At 43.1% G+C, this 20,270-nt stretch overlaps 2 protein-coding genes and 1 long non-coding RNA gene across 3 annotated transcripts; 1 reads left to right on the forward strand and 2 right to left on the reverse strand.

The window, feature by feature from the left end:
- Window positions 1-1,831: 1,831 nt before the first annotated feature.
- Window positions 1,832-5,905, reverse strand: g3bp1 (GTPase activating protein (SH3 domain) binding protein 1). Its single transcript, XM_088382575.1, has 12 exons — window positions 5,751-5,905; window positions 5,517-5,629; window positions 5,356-5,437; window positions 4,262-4,435; window positions 3,954-4,044; window positions 3,783-3,873; window positions 3,474-3,699; window positions 3,300-3,404; window positions 3,098-3,218; window positions 2,890-3,015; window positions 2,631-2,740; window positions 1,832-2,425 (listed from the first exon to the last, which is right to left on the reverse strand). The coding sequence occupies exons 1-12, from the start codon at window positions 5,751-5,753 to the stop codon at window positions 2,174-2,176; spliced, it is 1,494 nt and encodes a 497-aa protein (XP_088238701.1). The 5' UTR covers window positions 5,754-5,905; the 3' UTR covers window positions 1,832-2,173.
- On the forward strand, window positions 5,713-10,047 carry LOC148403751 (uncharacterized). The gene is made up of 2 exons (XR_015859880.1): window positions 5,713-6,293; window positions 7,871-10,047. It is a non-coding gene; the product is annotated as an uncharacterized LOC148403751 (long non-coding RNA).
- Window positions 8,950-17,607, reverse strand: sparc (secreted protein, acidic, cysteine-rich (osteonectin)). The gene is made up of 10 exons (XM_088383072.1): window positions 17,510-17,607; window positions 14,403-14,468; window positions 14,044-14,202; window positions 12,798-12,882; window positions 12,392-12,513; window positions 12,056-12,176; window positions 10,871-11,004; window positions 10,319-10,467; window positions 10,073-10,221; window positions 8,950-9,283 (listed from the first exon to the last, which is right to left on the reverse strand). The coding sequence occupies exons 2-10, from the start codon at window positions 14,457-14,459 to the stop codon at window positions 9,255-9,257; spliced, it is 1,005 nt and encodes a 334-aa protein (XP_088239198.1). The 5' UTR covers window positions 14,460-14,468; window positions 17,510-17,607; the 3' UTR covers window positions 8,950-9,254.
- Between the last annotated feature and the right edge of the window lie 2,663 nt (window positions 17,608-20,270).

Genomic DNA, 20,270 nt, shown 5'->3' on the forward strand with positions numbered 1-20,270 from the left:
ACGGGGTGGACCCGGTAACAATCCTGCTCATTTGAATTAGGTGTGCAGCAGGTAGACATAAAACATGTAGGACCCCGAGTACGAGGATTTAAGACCTCTGCACTAAATCCATAGTTGTTGCTCACATATTTAATTGACAGCATGCAGGTGGCAAATTGGCGGATCCCTGTGATACGTCCACAAACGCGAGTAAGGACGAGCGGGAAGTGCATTAAAAACAAATAACAAATTAAAACGGCAATGTTTCTTTTGACCTCTTCCAACTTCAAACCGACATTTTGAACTCGTCACAATCCTTAAGTAAATATCATGTTGGGTTCAGTGTAATTCAAATACGAATAAAATCTTGTGCAGCCAGAATGAAACAAAACGGTTTGACCGCTGAGACGAAATTAACAGTCGGGAGCAGTATTTCACTTTCCCTAAGTTGTCTCATGCAAGCGTCACGTGGCGTTCTTCCTACAATTTTCATACCTGGGTACTTGCATTCCCGTTACATCCGCAATCATGAAGATTCACGTATATCAGTAATGAAACGTGATTGTGCGGAATCATTGATAAACTCCAGACCCATAGGGGGCGATCACGGGAGAAAGTTCGAGGGGGGTGCGCCCACTGAGAATGAAATGTTTGAATGAAGCTCGATCAGAAAACTAAAATAATTTTCCGATGGCTACTCCTGAAGAATCGCAAATGGTAGGAAAAACCAACTTTAATTGTGGATGATGGAATCTTTTTGACTGTTGTCAAGTCAAATGCAAATCAAATCGCATTATTTGGTTGTGCTGATTGAAACCGGTGCACCCAAACGTAGTCTGCTACACCAGATGAGAAAAACGTTTTGTATCACAAAATTGCTGTTTGAATGTGATGAATTGCACTTTAGAAAATGAGATTCCTGTAAAAACACAAGTATTGCATTAAAAGGAGATCAATTTGACTGAGCACTTGACAAGACAACAAACTTTCTTCGGCTACAGGTGACTGGCATAGTCCTTATTGCGTCAACTCACTAGCTACAACTGCATTGCTTTTTAATACTGTCTTCAAAAGTGTTTGAAAAATTTGACACAATTTTAGGTTGAATGATATCTAAATCGTTATCGCTGTGTTTAATAAATTAGTTGTCAATCTTTGCTCCTCTAATTCATTTTTAGTTTTGAATTTAAAAGGCTCAAGTTATGTAAACATTTGTTTTAATTGTGATGATTGGACTTGATGTGCAACTGACCGATGGATACTGCATTTTTGTTTATTTTAAAGGTAAACAAGTCGTCTTCCATGTTGATTTGTCCATTAGGAACAAATGAACAACAAACGGTTTTTGTTGGCGGTGCGTCACCACCCCCTAGTGGCAGGCTGACGAACTGCTTTTGTTGAATGGAGCAAAACCTGGGGCTATGACCTTATTTTATGCAGTTCACAAAATAGCTAATCAACTTCTACATTACTTGCTAAAATTTCCACCAAAATGTCTGTTGTATGAAACCTTGAACTACTATTCTTATTTTAAAACATTTGTTGCATTCATTGGGGCCAGGAAACATTGATTTGGTATCAGCCATGGGGGCTTTCAGACGAGAGCCATGACTATGATGATGTCCAAAAACCTATCTATGAAAGAGTTCCCTTCTTTCACCAGGAGCAAAATTATAAGTCTTTCTGATCATAAGAAATCACTACTAAATTCTGATTTGTGGACAAAATCAGAAGTACCTGTATCTGTTGAATACAAATTTGTGGTCCAATGGAGTCTCCTAACTATGTGTGTGAACTAGTCCAAGTGTTAGTGAGTGTTGACATCATAAAGAAAAGGGCTTGGACACGTAGGTTTTTAAAAGAGGAACTCATTTTAATTTAGTTGCGGAGGGCATGCTCAGCAGGAAGTGCCAAGCTTGCTAAAAAGATGCCGGTGCCTCCAGCACCAGCGCGGCGTTCCTTTAAGGAACAGAACAAGGGGGAGATTCAAGTCCACTTCCCACTTCCAGTCCACTTGGAGGGGAAAAGGGAAGGAAGAAAAATACAACAGGACACGTCCGTGAGTCACGATGGCAGCGAGGACAGGACAGTGACACGACCAAAACTGCAAACTAAACTAAAGTCCAAAGACATGAAGGACGCTCCGAGGTCAATTTGGTCAAGTCCAATCATCAAGACATCGCCACCATCCGCCTCACGGGCGCTGCGCTGAGTAGCGGCCCTCACTGGGTGGTGCACCTCGGCCGGAACCAAAGCTGGGTTTCTGGGCAGCTCCCCCACGGGCCACCCCAGGCGAGCCCCTGGGAGCACCACCGCCGATGCGCTCTCGCGGACCGCCTAGTCCCCCTGGCCCGCGAGGCCGCACATCCCGCCGTTCGACTTCCCGGGCTGAGCGCGTCTTCTTCTCCTCCACGTTGAGGCGCACTTCGCCACGCAGCTTGATGGGCTGAAGATGAAATGCACATAAGCACCTAAAAAATCTTGGGACTTTTTCTCACTGGAACTTAATCTTCCATTGCAATTCATTCCCACAATTAAGCAAAAGGCAAATAATTTAATATCAAGTTTGGGGCCAGATGAAAAGAAAAAACATCCTGACACCAAAGTGGCCGAAGCAGAAATATTTGTCAAAGCGAGCAGGCCAAGCTCACCCGACTGCTCAAGATCTTCTGAACTGGATCCGAGTCATCAAACACCACGAAGCCAAAGTTGGGAAGTTTTCCTCCGCTGTTGATCCGCAATTCCAAAACTGTTCCGTACTCTGCGGGCCAGCACACACACCGTTGACATTAGGCATGTGATGTCAAACATGACTTTTGTTTTTATTACCCAAATCCTGATAGATTATACAGTTTATCCTTGACGCTCCCAAATTCATTTGCTTGAGTGTGCCTGGTCAATATGACTTACGCTCAAAGAACTCCTTAAGTTCACTCTTGTCGACGGCGTGTGGTACGTTCCCCACAAACAGTTGATGGGCATCGGGGTAACGCACCATCCGCCTCACTTCCGCCTCACCCTGCTCACCCTCGCGAACTGGAAGCAAACAAAAAAAAAAAAAAACTTTAATTGACACAGCCAAGTCTACTTTGGACATAACTTCCTGTTTTGCACATACTTGGGCGTGGTCCTCTGTGTGCAGGGGTAGGAGCACCGGGACGCTGCTCTCGCGGCCGGGGGTCTCGCTGCGGAGGTCTCTGTGATGCCGATTGGGACTCTGACTTAACGTCAACCCGCACCTGCGGATAAGAACTCATGCTCAAGAAACAGAGGCAGAACCTCAAATAGTTTGGACACCTGCGATCTCAGGCGTGTCCTACCGGGGCGGCGGGGGCGGCTTTGACAACGTGTGGCGGGATGCCAGACACGGGGACGGTACCACTGGGCGGGAGATTCTTACTAGTCACAGACGCCCACGAGAATGGCTGCAAACAGGATGTGTCACGTGAGCGTCTGGTTCGCGTCTGGTTAGCGCAGAGCATCCAAACACTGACCCGGTTCTCCTCCGGCGCGGCGGGCGCCGTTTCAGCAGGTTCTGTGCCAGCGTCCTTGTCTGTCTGCTCATTGGCTGCGTGTGCGGGGGTTTCACTTTGTGTCTCCACCGCGGGGGCGGCCTTCAGCTCCACCGCGTTGACAACCTCCGCTTCCCTCTCTACTTCTGGTTCCGGCTGAGGGCTCGCCGCCGCTTCTTCCCCCTCAGCAGGGTGTGATGCTTCCGTACTAAGCAAAAAGAAACAGTTGTGACTTCCTGGGTTGTAAGCTGTGTTGGGAATTACTTTAGGTCCACTCTATAACAATCATACATGGGTTGGTAGAAAGCAGGCACAGACTCGTCAGCCATGACGTCTGGAGAGGGAACACGCTCTTCCAGCTCCTCCACATCCTCATCGGACTCTGAATACACGTGTATATATACTCACGCTTAGCACTGTTTTTCCCACAGTTTGACATCATCACAATATCAAATTATTTACCTTCAGGTGGCTCAGAGTCGGAATCGGCAAAGACTTCATCTTGGTAGCGAAAGACGTCGTTGTGAACGTAAAACTTGTTCGCCACCGTTCCCTGAGTGAGGAGAACATTGTTGGCATCTTTTTCACACCATTTTAACCATCAACAATTCTAACACTTTTACTAAAGCTACAGCCTGGTTAAAACAATGTCACTCTGCAATTACGTCAAGCCAGTGCAGGCGCAAGGCAGCTATTTCCATTAAACTCTTCAAATGATGTTTGTTAGAATTGGCAAAAGAAATATGGGCGGCGGTGGCACAGGCTGGTACCTCTGGGGCAAGCACGAAGGTCTGCATGAACTTCCTCATGGGCTGCATGTTGTTGGAGAGCTCCCCCATGACCTGCACCACCACGCCCTCATTCAGGGTGGCGTGCGCATCCACATGACGGATCTTGGTGTGGCAGTCGCGGAAGCTCAGCGCCATCACACGCTTGTGGATGTCCTGCAACACACACGCACCCGTCCTCAGTCTTGGCAAGCTTAATCGGTGGCACATCTGCAGTTGTCAAGGAAGTGCAGCGGTAGCTCAGCTTGAGGTTGTTCGGGGCCAAGCTCGCAACTCCTATTTACTTATTTGGGAATCGCGTTAACCCCGAAACTCCTTTGTATAGAAAGTCTTGGTTTTTTGGAAAGGCATGTTTTTAAGCAGCCGAAGGGGGTCTTTGTTACGTTAATACAAGTCAGGCATGTTGTTGGGCAGCCAGTTTGCCGGCCGTCACTTTGAACACTCCTCACACATCAAAGTCTGTCGATGTTTTATTAAGAGATGCACTATGCAGATGACAATATCACGCGGATTGAGTTAGTCGTTGATGCTATGTGAATTGGATGGAAGAGACTAAAGCGGCCACTAATGTGTCTGGCCAGGCTCTGACTTCTGAGCGACTTTGTAGATGAGGTGCTTCCGCGAACTTCCTCCTCTCTGAATCAAAAACAAAACAATCCTAGCTGTATGTAATAAAGCAGTCAAAGATCAAACTCAATTTCATATTAAGTAATGCCTTCAAATTGGTCACGGAAATTCATTGCTATGAATTGCTTATATCATCCATATAAGATACTATTTGCAAATTTATGAAAAAAAGAAAATTGGGGTCCTTAACCAAACCACATTAGACAAAGTTGAATAGGGCCGAAGCGAGTAAAATCGAGAGTGAGGTGTATCGTGTAGCATTTCTTGTGCGAGCATAGGGTCGAAAAGTTGATTTACGTGGCGATTGCTACGTACCGTGTTGTTCGACAGGCATTGTGTGGAAAGTATCGTGGAACGTTTTTGGGTAGGAGGGGTTGTGTTGCCTTTGTTGTGGCGTACATATTGCATAGGATGTGCGGCAATCAATGTGTAGCAGGTGTGCGACCTACCGACTGTCCATAAACGGCCTCAAGAGGCTTGCCACTCGTGTCCAGCCCGCCGTGGACGTACGACGAGTTCTTGCCGTAGAACCTACACACACAAAAGATGTGAAAGTGGGCAGGTGCGCACAGTCGTCGTGAACGTGTGCACGTAGATAAGGCGGCCGTACCTGTGCAAGTAGTCGGGCGCCTGGTTGAGGAGTGTGTAGTACTGTCGGACAAACTCCCGCCCGACCAGCTGGGCACTTGGCTTCTCCATCACCATTTCTTCTTCAGTACTCAACTGGATGACAAAAAAGGTGCATCATTGATGTAATGTAAATATTGAGTAGGGGACCTATATCATTAGTACGTGACATCAATCCTCACTCCCAACTCCCCAGTCACGACTTTAATCCATTTACCATCGTTGTAGGTATGGTGTGTCAGCTGCTGATTATCCTAATAGCCCTGAAATGTATTGTGATGCCACACTAGCCCAGTCCTAATCGAAAGTACTTTGTAGGGGATAATCAAAGGTTAATTTCAACAACACTACAACTCACTGTTGAATATAGTGGTTAGGGCGTGTTTCCTGAACCCGACTTATATGAAGATTCCAGAACTTTTCGGTGGGGCCTCGAGGCTCAGTGACGCCGGCTAGCACGTGCCAGGTCCGACTTTTAAGTCACACTTGTAGGTTTTGGGTAGATCAAAAAGCGCCGAGAGCAGGAGAACTATTCGCTCGATTGGGTGGCACAACGAGATAATTTTTAAATAGATAAAAATAAATAAATAAAAACGACGCGAAAGACAGGCAGCGGCCTGAGCAAAAACGAAAGCGCGCAGCATGGCGGTGGAGCACAAGGATGCTGGCTAATTCCCGGACCAAAGCGTCTAGAAGAGCCTGACAAAAGACATTCAACGCACTTATCACGGGGAGTGCCTCGTCGCTCTATGAAATGCCGGTAAATATTGAAAACGATGCCTTTTAAGATAAATATTGTAATTACATAGCTTTCTCCTTCCAGGACATAGACGGTTCCTTTATCACCGACCCAATTAGCTAAACCGATGCGGCGGAAGAAGCAAAATGGCAAGTTTTAACAGTTCTACGCGCCGCAATCCACGATGTTACTCACCAGGGGTCGATTGTCTCAAGTTTAATTGGCTTTAGTACAAAAAGTGGTATTAGAATGAGTGAAACACAAGCACTTAGGACAACGTGCTCCCTCGCTCGCCGGTTTCAGCCGCGCAGCCCTAACTCACGTCAGTACCCCCAGCCGCACTTTTAACCAATCATATTATGCGTTCGGCTACTCTCAGCCAATCACGCGCAGTTCTCGCTGTAAGCCGTCCGTACAACCAATCGTAAAATGTTTCGGAGTCGAGGCTGCGCTGCAGCTGGTTGGCCGCTTCGGGGCGAGCTCACCGTACCGCTGAAGAACTAATGAAGACTGTATGCGCACTGTACGCGCTACTGTACTTTCCAATAATAAAACGTCTCGAAAACGTTTGCTTTTATAATTCATTGTCATGTTTGCTAAGCGTATGAAAGACTTTAAAAATGTTTCCATCCTACGACACAAACATTGTGACTGAACTGCTCAATCACTACACAGCTAATTTAAAATAAAGTACTGTATTTTCAACGGTCTCAGCGATTATTATTAAGCATTATAATCCCTCGCTACTTCGCGTTTCGTTTATCGCGGCTACACTACATCGCGGATTTTTTTTCCAAATTAAAAATACATTCAAAAGTCAAAATAAAACTTCTAAATTGAGGAAACATGTGTCTAACCTTTAGGACAACGTAGTATTGCTCCAAATCTTCGTTTACATTCCTTTAGAAGTCCATTTTTGCGTGTTAGCACGATCGCGAATTAGCATCTTTCCTCTAACTCGTTAGCCTGCCCAGTACTTTACTGTAGATATTTAATAACTGTAAGATGGATCCAGCCTGCCAGATCACTGGAATTTAACTGATAAGCTATATATGCGCAGTACATATATGTATACAGTACTTAGTAGCCCAAGCAATTTACAATTAGGAAAATAGTCAGAACTGGCTCATCAGATAGTCCCATATGCTCTTTGCGTGTAGAGAACACATAAACTGTAATTTACTTAAAAAAAAAAACAAAAAAAACTATTATGGCTACTTTGTCTAAAGAAGATTGCACTGGTGATCATTTGTTTGTTTGTTCTTAAGACCACGTATAATGTAATGATATTGAGATATATTTTAAGAAGGTATAACTAGCTAACTAATATACAGATAAAGTGGATCAAACTTCTGGATTTTTATAGTCGTATTAAATTTATATAGATTTAAGTAGACTAAAATTTTGAATAAATGTTCACACAGGGGAATGTCAAAATAATAACTAAATAAATAAATAAATTACATTAAATCAATTCTGGTCATTTATGTACTCTGAAGATTATTTAACAATATTAAAAATGCATTGTTAGGGCATTTTGTTGAGCAGTTTAGGTTTGTGGAATCAAGAGTCACTCAGTAATTTCTTTTCCTTTTAAGGAGCTGAACTCTCTTGTCTGTCTTCCGCCCAGTCCGGGATGAGCAGGTGTGCATGGTGACTGGGTGCGGTCGTCTCCCAGAGGGCCGCCGGCCTGTCGGAAGCTCTTTACTGGCTGCTATGCTAACGTTAGCATTCCAACAGCAGGCAATGGGTTAAGACACGCTCAACGTTGGAATATTCTCAGGTGCAAACATCCTTTTCCATTTTCATGTGGAACAATAGAAATGAATGATTCCCCTCCTAGAAATGTCTCCCAGTGTATTCACCGCACCTTGACATTAGTAGTTTGTATTCCATTCATTATTTTTATTCATATTTGTTAATCATCTAAAAGATTATGCTTTGTTGTTAAATGAAAATGTAAGTGGCCAGCCAATGCTAATGTAACATTCATTATTTTTCTTCATATTTGTTAATCATCTAAAAGATTATGCTTTGTTGTTAAATGAAAACGTAAGTGGCCAAACAATGCTAATGCTAACATCATATGGAGGCTAATGTCACTATCAGCACACAAAGTTTGCATGTTGGTAGACATCGTGATGTTGGTAAAGATGAGGATGTAAAAAGTGTCTCCTGGGGTTCTGATGAAGAAAAGCAAGTCATGTAGATTTGTGGTCATCTTAAAATTAAGTTCATTCATTAACTTTTGCTAAATTGATCATTATGAAGAGTCCAAATTGTTTAGCAGAAATTGCTCATGCTAATAGCAGGTCAGTGTGGGAAGTGTCTTGCATCAGGAGAGTGCTCTTTTGAAGAGCACGTTGTCCAAAGTGTGTGCAGTGGTTGCGATGAAGATACCAAAGGCATGCAGACGTTTGATCATTTGATTGATTTTATTGTGTATTTCTTCAAGTAAGCTTTGCTGCTGTTGTCAGTAGAAACACATTAGAGAGAGAAAAACTCAGCCTGCGAGACTTTCCCTTGGTTAAACATGCCCAACTTATTTTAGCACCGTGGAAACTAGGCGGGAATAGCATCACCATGGAAACCAGGCTAGAGCGAGTGCGCGCAGTCGTGGAGCCCAACAACTAAACAAAAAAGTAAGTGTGGAGTAGAAAAGCAAGCGCAGGGAACATTTATTTCCAAACTTTATTTATGGACTTTTACACTTAAGTCTAATTGATGCCCAATGGAAGTCCTTAAACATAGATTTAAATATCATAAAAACAAAAAACATTTACATCAGAAGTCTTTAGTTTGATGTTAGTTTGTGCACATTTCGCTTTTGGAATTTTTGCTTATTTAGTGGTATAGGCAGAAAAGTTTGTTACTTAAATCTTAAAATTAAAAGAGCAATTAGCACCAAAAGTGATATTTTGTTTTGACTTAAACTTAACGATCAGCACCTCGTCCCCAAAGAAGCGAGCGGTTGTGCGAATCTTAGATGAGGAGGTCGTTGTCCACATCCTCTGCAAAGACACAAAACATTTAGGAGCACACGTAAAGATTAGTGGTGGGAAAGGATTAATTGGAGGATTTGTCTTTTGTTTTTGAACAACATATTGTTTTCAGATACAAACAGCAGTTGTTGCTGTTAGGTCCTACAGCGCTTTCAAAGTGTTGCTGCCGTCTGTGAAATGTTAATGCTATTAACCATCGATATGTATACAAACACCTAAACCGCTGAATAACATGATAACTCGTATAATAAAATTGGAGCTGCGATGGGTTTTTCGACACCTCATTTAACATAATATTCAAATCCTCGGAATTTCAACCTCTTAACAGTAAATTCTCCATTTCGGTTGTTGACTTGTCCGTAAAAGTAGCGTAATAAAAACGTAGATAATGAGTCTTTTGCAAAATAAGACATTTACAAACATTAGATTTTACTTACCAAAACCAATGATCAACCTTTTATGATATTCTGAGAAATGTACTAACAGACCTATAAATATAATTGATATATTATAATTGAAGGACGTACTTCCTGCCACGCTATTTCATGTCACACCACTTCCTGTTATGTCCCTACATGTGTGTTATACATTAGCTGCCAAGTGACAGAACACTTATTTTCCATTGTTGATTTGTGTTTAGTTAGCGCTGTTGCTACATTAATTAGACGCTAACGCAACAAAACTTGCTTCTCTATGATGTCATTCCCGAGATATTTGACCCGGACTCAATATCAAGTGAGTTGGACTTCGAAATAAAAATTTTAAAAAATTGATAGGAGAGTTGTGGTTTTTACTCACGCTCCTTGATGCCGAAGCAGGCGGCCCACTCCTCAAGGGCGATGTACTTGTCGCCGTCGGCGTCGCATTCGTCAAAGAAGCGGGTGGTGCAGTGCTCCATGGGAATGAGGGGGGCACGCAGAGGGGCCAGTTCGCTGTGCGTCAGGTAGCTGTCAAATCAAACAAGGGCAGTCAAGTATCCGTGGTCAGCAGGATACTGGTGCGAATTTGGAGGCAGAGTTGTCTTGAGTTTCTGAGCATGCGTACCCGTCGGCGGGATGCTGGTCCAGCTGCTTGAACTGCCAGTGCACGGGGAAGATGTACATGTTGTAGTTCTTCACAAAGTCATGAGCCAGCAGGTCCAGGGTGTGCTCTCCCGCCTTCAGCCTCTTTTCGTTCTCGTAGATCTTTTTCACCTGCCACACCACAAGTCACGAGGTCAACATACAACATTGAATGTACCGTTTCCAGCTTCCAAAGTTGAAGACAATTGAATGCACGACTCTTTTGATTAACTGTAGCGATACAAGTTTGCGGGTTACGGGCCCACTGGCAATCTTCTGAGGTTCTATCAGACGTAACAGAAGCGGTACAGTAGCTGTGTGAAAGAGTGGAAATTTGGGACTGTCGTGTGAAGTTTAACACCTGGCACTGACTTTTCTTGTGTACCATCGGTCAAGTCAAATTTGTTTATAAAGCCCTTAATCACAAAAACCTCTCAAAGGGCTTCACATGACTCCAGTTAACAATTCTTCTTGACATCTCCTGATCAGTAAGAAAGGGGTGAATGACGGCAGCCGTTCAGGTGGCCTTCCTCACCCTGAGCTTTTGCTTCTCAGTCAGCAAGTTGTTATCCTCGTCGCGCTCGTACAGAGTCACCAGGACGTTCTTCAGCCAGTCCCTCATACGCAGAGGGAACTGGCTCAACTCGTTGTCCAAGCAGGGTTCGATTTCTGCGCAGTCACAAAACGCCATTAATGCAGCTAGGAATCACACCTACTTTCCCATAGTAAATACTTGAAAGTAATTTAACCTGGAAGACAAGAATTCCTTCTCAGGATGCAAATTTAGCTTTAAATCCGACTAGGTAATTCTCCAGGAATGTCGAGCTCTTGGCGGCTGTGCCTCCAAATCGACTTGTTAGAACTGCCTGACGGGATCAACGTTTCCAAACACCTTAATTGTCAAACCTAACCCACTTTTGACTGTTTGTGGTTGAGAAGACTTGATTCAGTCCAGAACTTCCGGAAATCAGTTTGGTCTGGATAACAGTTGAAATTGATTGCGTGCACGGATGGAAAAAAACTTTTCTTGTGATTTTGGGTTACCCATCTGCCTCAGATACCTGACTCGTTTCCTCTTAGTTTCAATGAGGAAAGGCCAAGGACAAGCTTTGTGTTCAGTATTGTGTATTGCCTTTGAGATTTTCTTGTTTGTCCGACGTGCCTACGCCATTTCATGTCGATCGGTTAAAAAAAGTGTCCTTCCCCGGTAGTGCTACCGAGTGAGTTTTGGAAGGACTTGTGTTTGGGACCTACAAAACCAGGATATACATGCTTGATTTGTCATTCTTTAGTGAAAGAGAAAAGAAATGCAAAGCACCGTCCTGTTGTTGGATTCTAATCTAGCAGAGTAGCTTCTCATTGACTAGACTTGGTGGGAACCCTTTCCATATCAGTGGTGTCAGCCTGTTCTCCACTTGAACCCCGCACACCCGCACTCCAGCTCAGTTTTGAATGTGTACACAAACGTGTTTGGACGCGTCTCAGTCGACAGAGCGCTGCAGCTGCTGCAGCTCACACTTGGCAGTACACTACTACCTCGACATAACTTGAATTTGGATCATGACCGAGCTCTTAATGCAATTTACTTGGATCTCAAATAACAATAAATACCATTCATTTGTTACATCCATCATTTGCAAAATGTCTTCCTTGGACATTTCATTGAATGTAGTATCAGTTCTATTCATATGGCTCAACATTAGCGAGGTGGAGGGTTCACCTTTGCAGGGTCCAATGTAGTCCAGGTGCAGCTTGTGACCCTTCTTGGTTCCCTCCAAGGCGCACTTGGCGGCGAAGAAGTGGCAAGAAGTGTCGTAGGTCTTGTTGTCGGTACCGCAAACCTGAACACAACAACGCAACAGTGAGGCGCAAAGACGTCAACTGGATCTCTTCGTTGAGTTCCGGAGACGGGAGTTGCTGGTCCAGGAACCTTTTGGGTCTGGTGTGCAGTACCAAATAGTCTTTATTCAGATTGATTTGGTTGTAGGAATTAGGAAGAAGTGTATATCGTTGTTTTGTGCGAAAGGCTGTGGAATGGTCGCCGATGAAAACTGACATGCTCAAACTGTCCCTCGGCGGCAGTGCAGGTGGATGGGTCCTGACACACGCACATGGGGGTGTTGCTCTCGTCCACCTCACACACTTTGCCCTTCTTGCATTGGTGCTGCAGGCATGGGTCTGGATAAAAACGCATCATCATGAATTAAAAAGCGGCATCGTTTGCACAAAGTTGGCCTTTTGTATATTTCATGCCACGGACTTCCTGCAAAACATCCACCTAACACAGTCTACTACTGTGTACGCTTTGCGAGTCTTCTCCTGATTACACATAATTCTGGTCTCAAATGTGTCATTTTGCCTGTGGTTGTGGTTGTTGAGTCCAGACGAGTGTGAAGCCAGAGAGACATTACGTTGCGGCCAACTGTGAACGTGTGCGGTTGCTTGTGCGTGTGCGCGCTCACTCTCGGCAACGTCGTCTTCCAACTCGATGGCTTCGTCAAACTCCCCAATCTCTACCTGCACTGGGTTGGAGCCCACCTCGGTCTCCTGGAAAGCAGCAAAGGTCAAAGTTTAGACCGGAGGTCAATTAGGCAGCAGGATTAATGTGAGATTCCATATAGAGGAAATTTGCTGGGATTAGCATCAAGCTAGTGGGCTAAAGGCTAAGCTATGTTTTTGTTTTAACAAGAGATGTAATTCTCCTTGTTTCGTTAAAAAACCCACAGATAGGGAGTGATTCCGAGCACAGCCAAGTTTTTATTTATGACCACCGAGGCTTTAAGGTTGGGCTGGCCACGTTCCAGAAGGTTCCACCCTGAAACAACCAGCCTGTGAGCGGCAGGACCCAAACAAGCAGCTGCGTCCGCATGCGATGAAGCCAGGAAGACGTCAGAGCTTCCTGAGAGGTTGCATGAGACTGCTTTTTCCAGCTGTGGTCTTTGCGGTCCTTCGGGACCCCGGGAGGAGCCAACGTTCACATACTTAAGTTCCTTTTTTTTCCCACTCATTTGAAACCAACCAAACAGAACATTGTGTCTTTGCGCTTGATTTCCTGTTGAGTGACTTCCAAAGGGAAGCATCTTTCTGTTTATCCACATAAAGGTCTCCAAACGGAAATTTCGGATTTAACAACTATGAAGATGATGATGTGGAAGATTGGGAATGGAAGTAAACATGATGACTTCATCAGAACCAGCTGGACAACTAAAGTTCCAACTGTTCCACTTAAGTTTAAAGGCAAGTGGACTCTTCTTGTTGACGATATTTTACCTAAAGTCCAAAGGATTTCTTTCGTTCTAAGGATTGTACCTCAATCCAGCTTTATTGAGGGAGCACCTACACAAACATCCAGAACCTTTTTTTTTTTTTTTTTGCATTATGTCAGATTCTGGATGCTTCAGTGTCATCGTCATACTGTTCCATGAATGCTACTTGTTCTCCATCTTATTTCATGCCACTTTGGACTCGATTGAGAAGAACTTGGCAACTATCTCCTTGCTGAACAGCTTCTGTTTCACTTGATTTTTTTCCCCGTTAAAAAAAAAAACAAGCAGAAATATTTGGGTTTTGTCTTCTTCTGCTGTCTTGATGATTGTGGTTTAAAAAAAGAAAGGAAATGGGAATGTCAGGACCAATTGGTGTCATGTTCAGAGGATCGAGGCTGCAGTGTGGAAGAACTTTTCTGGTGAATGACTTTTTTTGAATCACCTCAACAACTGAATCTTCCACCACGGGCTCATCCACCACCAGTTCCTCATCTGCCACCAGCCCCTCATCCATTGTCTGCTCCTCAACCGCCACCAGCTCCTCGTCCATCGGCTGCTCCTCGACCGCTACCAGCTCCTCGTCCATTGGCTGCTCCTCAGTCTGACAAACACAAGATTTCTTGAATTAAACAGTCAGTGCATGTGGATGAAAATCCTAGAGGAACAAAACCCCGTAGAACTTGTCAGGAACTTTGAGTGACTGATGAAAACTGGGCTTTAAAGTGATCCCAACAGAACATTTGAGGTTGCGGAGGACTTTACACAAACACACAGTGATCGGTTGTCAGAGAGAGGACTTACAGGAGCCGCCATGGTGTGCCCGGCTAGGCAAACCAGGAAGATGACCCACATCCTCATCTTTTTTGTCTGTGGTTACAAAAGCAAAACAAGGAGTCATTTTCTTTGGATTTCAACACGGATGCTTTTTAAGAAAAATTGAGAATCAGTAGGAACCTTCAGACGGTTCCCTGAGGAACACCTGTTAACTCTACTGCATCACTGTTTGCTTGATTTCTATTATCTGCTTAAGGGACGCTCCAAATTTATAATCAGACACGAAGCATTTTCAATCTTGTTTCCTGAACGTTGTACCTGACAAAAAATGGCACAAAGTCTTGGAGAAGAAGTGTAATTTTTCAAACATTCAGAAGGTCCCAGAAGAGTGTTTTGGAACTCTTGAGCTTTTTCTACGGCAAGCAGTGCGACATCAACATGATTGCGTGTTTATTTCTCAGATATTGAACAAGCAAGCATTCTGTCTGTTTGAGGCCTCGTGAGCTTTCATTGTTTAGGAATTCTGTCTGCCCCCATCTGCCGTCAAATGAAGAATTCCATAAAAGCTCTTTTGTTTGGGTAGACTCCCGCTCAGTGTCTCTATCGTGCAGACATCAGAAATATACGAGGAACGCTTGGATGCTGCTAAATGCCGGCATCAAAGCATGCAGCTAGTGCTGCTCTACTGGCTTCCTTTCAACATCAACATCCAGAATGTTCTCTTCGTTCCACCAGATGATCTGATCATCTTTGAATTCCTGCCTCAGCAGATTGTCAAAATCTTCACAATCTGACTCGCGTTATTCAGGAAAAAGCCTTAATTTCCCATGCCTTAATTTCCCACGTGAAGGTTCAATTTCCTCAACAAAAGAAACTTCTGTGTTCCCCCAAAACGAAAGCGTACATTTGTCTGAAATGTTCTCAGACGATGATGGTAATGGTCAGCGAGCTTGTTTATTTGTTTGTTTGTTGGTGGAAAGTTCCAGAGCAGGAACGTTGCGTACAAGGCAGCGTCTCTTTTAAAAATAACCAGAGGGGAACATTGAGAAGTCCTCATCTAAGTGTTTGACTTGGAGGGACACGACCATCATCATTGGGTGAGGAGGACGAGAAGGAGGTGACGCAAGTACCAAACAAAGTGTTTTATTTGGAAAAGGCTCAGTCGCTCTCATAAAGTAGCTCTTTGCTACAAGCTACCTCTTTGATTTGCAGTGTCAGCACGCCAGGAAAACTACCTGACGCATGCACACAAACACACACACACACAGAATGAGTGTTGTGCTTTCAAGACGAGATAGATGCAAATTTGGTCTTCTCCTCGCCATAAATGTTGACATGTGGATTCATGAACTGAAGTTCACCAAATGCCTTTACTACTACTACTACTACTGCTACTACTACTACTACTACAATATGTGTTGGAGTGACCAACACATACACACGATAAGAAAAAAAATATTTTAAAAGTGTTACTCCTCCCAGCCTTCACTTAAATCGTTGTTAATGCTAACACTGTTTTGCTAATCCAGGCTCCCAGTTGCTTATTACCTCTGTAGCTAGCTATGTGTACGACAACCAATGTTGCTAACGCTTAATAGTTTCTGAGCAGCTAACTTCCACCAAGTAAATTGGTTTTTTCAGTTGGAAACTTAGCTTTGATACTCCTGATAGAACATTTGGGACTCTCCAAGTGGTGCTGTATTTTTTTTTTCCTGGTATGAAGACAAAGGTTCCATAGTCAGAAAGAAAAAAAGAGAAGGTAATATAAGCTCAGTAGAGCAGGGAAGTAACCTGAGATCCATTAATTCCTTTTTGTCTGTTTTTTTGACTTTCTAATGAGATTCTCAGTCATCTGCAACTTGTCTCAATGCTCATTTTCATTTACAACATTTATATTCTATGAATGACTGGCGACCAGTCTAGGGTTACCATGCCTCCCGCCAAAAGTTAGCTAGTATCGGCTCCATCTTACTTGCTGCCAAAACGGATTATAGGAAATACATTGAACATGTATAAATTAGTGTAAGAATGGGGAAATAATGCCCTTAAAATCACAAAAATCTAGATTATGGTTTTCATGCATTGTTTTTCTAATCCAAAAAGAAAATGTTTTTACTATTAGCGCACCTGGCAGCATGCTAGTGGTGGTGGAATTACAGTTTCAAGCAAGTAACTCCCTGCGTTGTTACAATTGCACTAAAACTTCCTGTCAGCAGAGTTTGGGAAAAACGCAGCGTACACCTGGCAGCAGACCTCCCACTTTTAGCACTTGAATGCATACCTGGATAAGAAAGATTCACATACTGTACATATATGTGTATCAAACTTTATAATGTCTTCCTTCGTGCTCCACTCATGTCTAAACGGCTATAATTACACATCATCTTCCGCAAAGAAATGTCTCTGTCAAGACTGTCAGTTGCTCCATATTTAAAGGGTATAAGAGGAGTAAATGCTCCCCCACAATGGCGCAGCTTGCCCACCTGCAGATCCGCCGTGCTATATTCACATCATTGTTTGTCAGGGGAAAATGCTTTGGTCGTATTTGGGAGCACTTAGGATGCTTTCCTGGACAAAACAAAAGCTTTGATTTAATTTGAGCTTTTTTTGTGAGAACCTTAGGAAATTTCTTTTGGATGATTTACTGCAAATTTTCATAATCTTGAAAGTGGGTTAGGGTAAGTCGGTGGAAAAGTAAGAGGTTGCCTTGACGACCTGCATTCCTTCACAAGGGAGGGGACACCAGGCTGAGATGTTCCTAACCCTTTTGCTTGTCCTTTTTTCTTGGCATTCCAAGTGAACTGTCTGACTTGGGACAAACCCACCGCTAACCCTCCCCCACACGCACTACCACCCGGACCCTCCAATGCCCTCCCTGCCTCCCCCGCTGCCGATGTGGCAAACATCTCATTCCGCACCGACACTTTCTTGTTTGCTCAAATACTTTGGTCCTCATGCTTCTAACTTTTTCCAGTTTTTTTTTTTTAAGTTTCTTGTTGACAACAAACATCTGAAGTTCGAAAAGATTGTCACTATGATCTTTTACGCAGTGCAAACGTAGTTGACCATTGAGGGCAGCTGTCAATCGACAAAACAAAAAAACAAGTGGGGTGGAAGTATTTTCAAAGTCTTACCTTTGGGAGCAGAGAAGCAACGGACTAGTCAGCGCAAAGAAGATCTTTGAGAACTTCTGAAGGCTTCCCACTGTGGTAGGACAACCCCCCTCCCCTCCTCAGCCCCCACTTTTTACCCCGCCTGGTGGGAGAGGCCAAACTGTAACCACAAATTGAGCTACCCTTGTTGACATTGCCGACCAAAGTGCTGCTAAAAGAACATCAAAATAACTTGAGCGTCTCAACGCCAAGTTGTTGTTTATATCATCCAGATGAAAACTTGATGGAACTCCCAAATGCACAGGCAATTTTTGCAGGCCACAGGGACAGACGACAAACTGGTCCCCCGTCAATATCACGGCTCATAAATAAAAAAAATTTTTTTTAAAAAGGACAGGTGTTGGTAATACAAAAACTATAAAGACTTCAGAATGTATTGTAAAATTATTTTCTCTTTTAGGGTATTGTAGAGAAAATAAAAATAATTCTTTTTTTCTTTTAAATATTGTGCAATAGATTAATTGTTGTTTTTGTTGTATTGTGTTAAGTTCAATTTGTGGGCAGTGGCCACAGTAACAGAGTTGAAGATCCCATGAAAGGACACGCACATTAGCTTATATAATCATAGTTTAGCATCGTGCTAATGCGCAACTCAAGGGAGCGTGCCGTATCTACCTCAAGCGATAATTGAGAACAGATTTCTTCACTGTGCTATTTTTGCTACAGTAGGCTGTTGTATTTGTCAAGCTCCTATTTATGGATTCAAATTTTGACAGATGTGGGGAAAAAAGAAAGTGCACCTTTTCCCATTGCAATTAATGGAAACGCAAATAATCCGGTCAATAATAAAACACATCATGTGTTCTGTATCTTTGTTATAGTTGTTTGTTGCTGTAAAACTAGAGTTGTTGAAACTAAAGGAAACAAATTGCTTTTTTCTTTTTCTTTTCTTGCCAATTAAGATTCTTATTCAGATTATAATACAGTGGTGAAGTCATAAAATGGAAAAATTATATATAGTTTTCTTGTATCATGAATATAGTAATTCTAATTCTAAAGTCTAATTGGCGCTCATGAATGCATTGGGAAGAAAAATAATTGTTTAAAACCCCCAAATGCTCAAGAAAACTGTGATAAACTGATTAAAAAAAACGTTTTCTACAGAAAATGGGGGTTGCTCTCCCTAAAAAAGAAAAAAACTTTTTGGGTGGACTGTGTGCCACCCTCCAAGTATTTGAGTTTCCATAATAATTCATTGCGGAACTCAAAGCATGCATTAATTTCTATCAAATGGGCAAAGGTAAATTAATCAGAATGCAGTCACCGGTTTGGTCTTTAACATACATAATGAATATATTCGTCAACGACGGAAATTTAATAAAAGTGAAAATGACATGACACCTGAGCTCCCTGGAGGCCATTGACACGTTTCATTCTGTTAATGATGACATGCTGCGTTGGAATGTCTGAAGTCAGACAGAAGCAATCGAGCGCGCCAGCTGTCTGGTCCTTGATGATGATAGGACCAGCTGGATTGGAGGAGGGTGGAGGTTCTGGGTGACACGCAACGTGGCGTTTTCCATCCTGTCCTGAAATTTCCAGAAAGCCAGAGAGAGAGGCGGGGCAGGGAGGCAGGAAGTGGAGGGCTCACTCTACCCCTTTTTTTTTTTCTGCCAGACTGCTCACTTTTTTTTTTAATGTTCCCTCCTTTATTTACCTCCTTACCCCCTCCGCCTCACTTCTTTTTCCACGCTGACGTGGCATTGGGGCAGGTTGGTGCGTAGCAGCGACATCACGTGACCAAGAGGTCAAAGGTCATGGGTGGCAGAAAATGACTAGGTGTGATGATAATCAAAGATGGCGGAGAGAAGAAGGTGTGATTGTTTTATATCACGCTCTGCACTCAAAGACATTTGACGGAAGACTAAACATTTTGAATTTCGAATGATTTGCCTCATTGCAACTAAAGGAGGGTTGCTTATTTATTTATTTTAGTGGGAAATTATATTTGGGGGGGAGTGACTCCTTGAATTTTTGGAATATAATGATTCAAAATTCTGCTGCATCTTTTCCAGTAAATCACAGTGCTGCCTTGGCATGTTGTGGCAGATTGAGGTACTACACTGAAGGAGCACAACTGAATTCAACAAAAAACAAACATTGAGTTTGATTGGTTGTCAGAAAATTAAGCTTTCAATGGCTACATATTTCAAAACTGTCTTGTCTTTAATTAAGGCAATCAAATGGGAACTAAAACACAAAATAAGCTGTTTTGTAGTGTATTTTCTAAGTTCTAGTTGTAATTTCACAAGACAAAAAGGGTGCCATTTTTTTGTTTGGACGTTTAGTAGCGATGCCTCGCGAGGACTTTGGAAGTCGGTCATTTATTTTCCACATTTGCTTGTTGCAGTCCCAGAGGGGAGTGACGGGTCACGACATCCACTTGCCATAAATGAGTGTGCGTGCTTTGGTTTAAAACAACTTCAGTAATGGAGTCAAATGTTTTTCATGTTTTTATGAACATGTTGGGACATGCTGACATAATTCCAACTGTGGGAGTAAAGGTTTGTGGATGCAAATGAGATTTTAGGACACCATCAACCGAGCACTATCGACATGATATGTTGCCATCAGATTAGCAGTGTTTGGAGACTAAACTGAATCAAGTCTCAACTAGTTGAGCGATACTGTGACGAAGACACGCTTTCGCTTGTTCGCGTATGCATGTGACAATGACAGACAGCTTTCATCATGCAGGAAAACAAGCCGGTGGTTATCTGGG

This window comes from Syngnathus floridae, chromosome 1 (genome assembly GCF_059516105.1).
Source record: "Syngnathus floridae isolate MCC-2025c chromosome 1, RoL_Sflo_1.0, whole genome shotgun sequence".
Classification (NCBI taxonomy): domain Eukaryota; kingdom Metazoa; phylum Chordata; class Actinopteri; order Syngnathiformes; family Syngnathidae; genus Syngnathus; species Syngnathus floridae.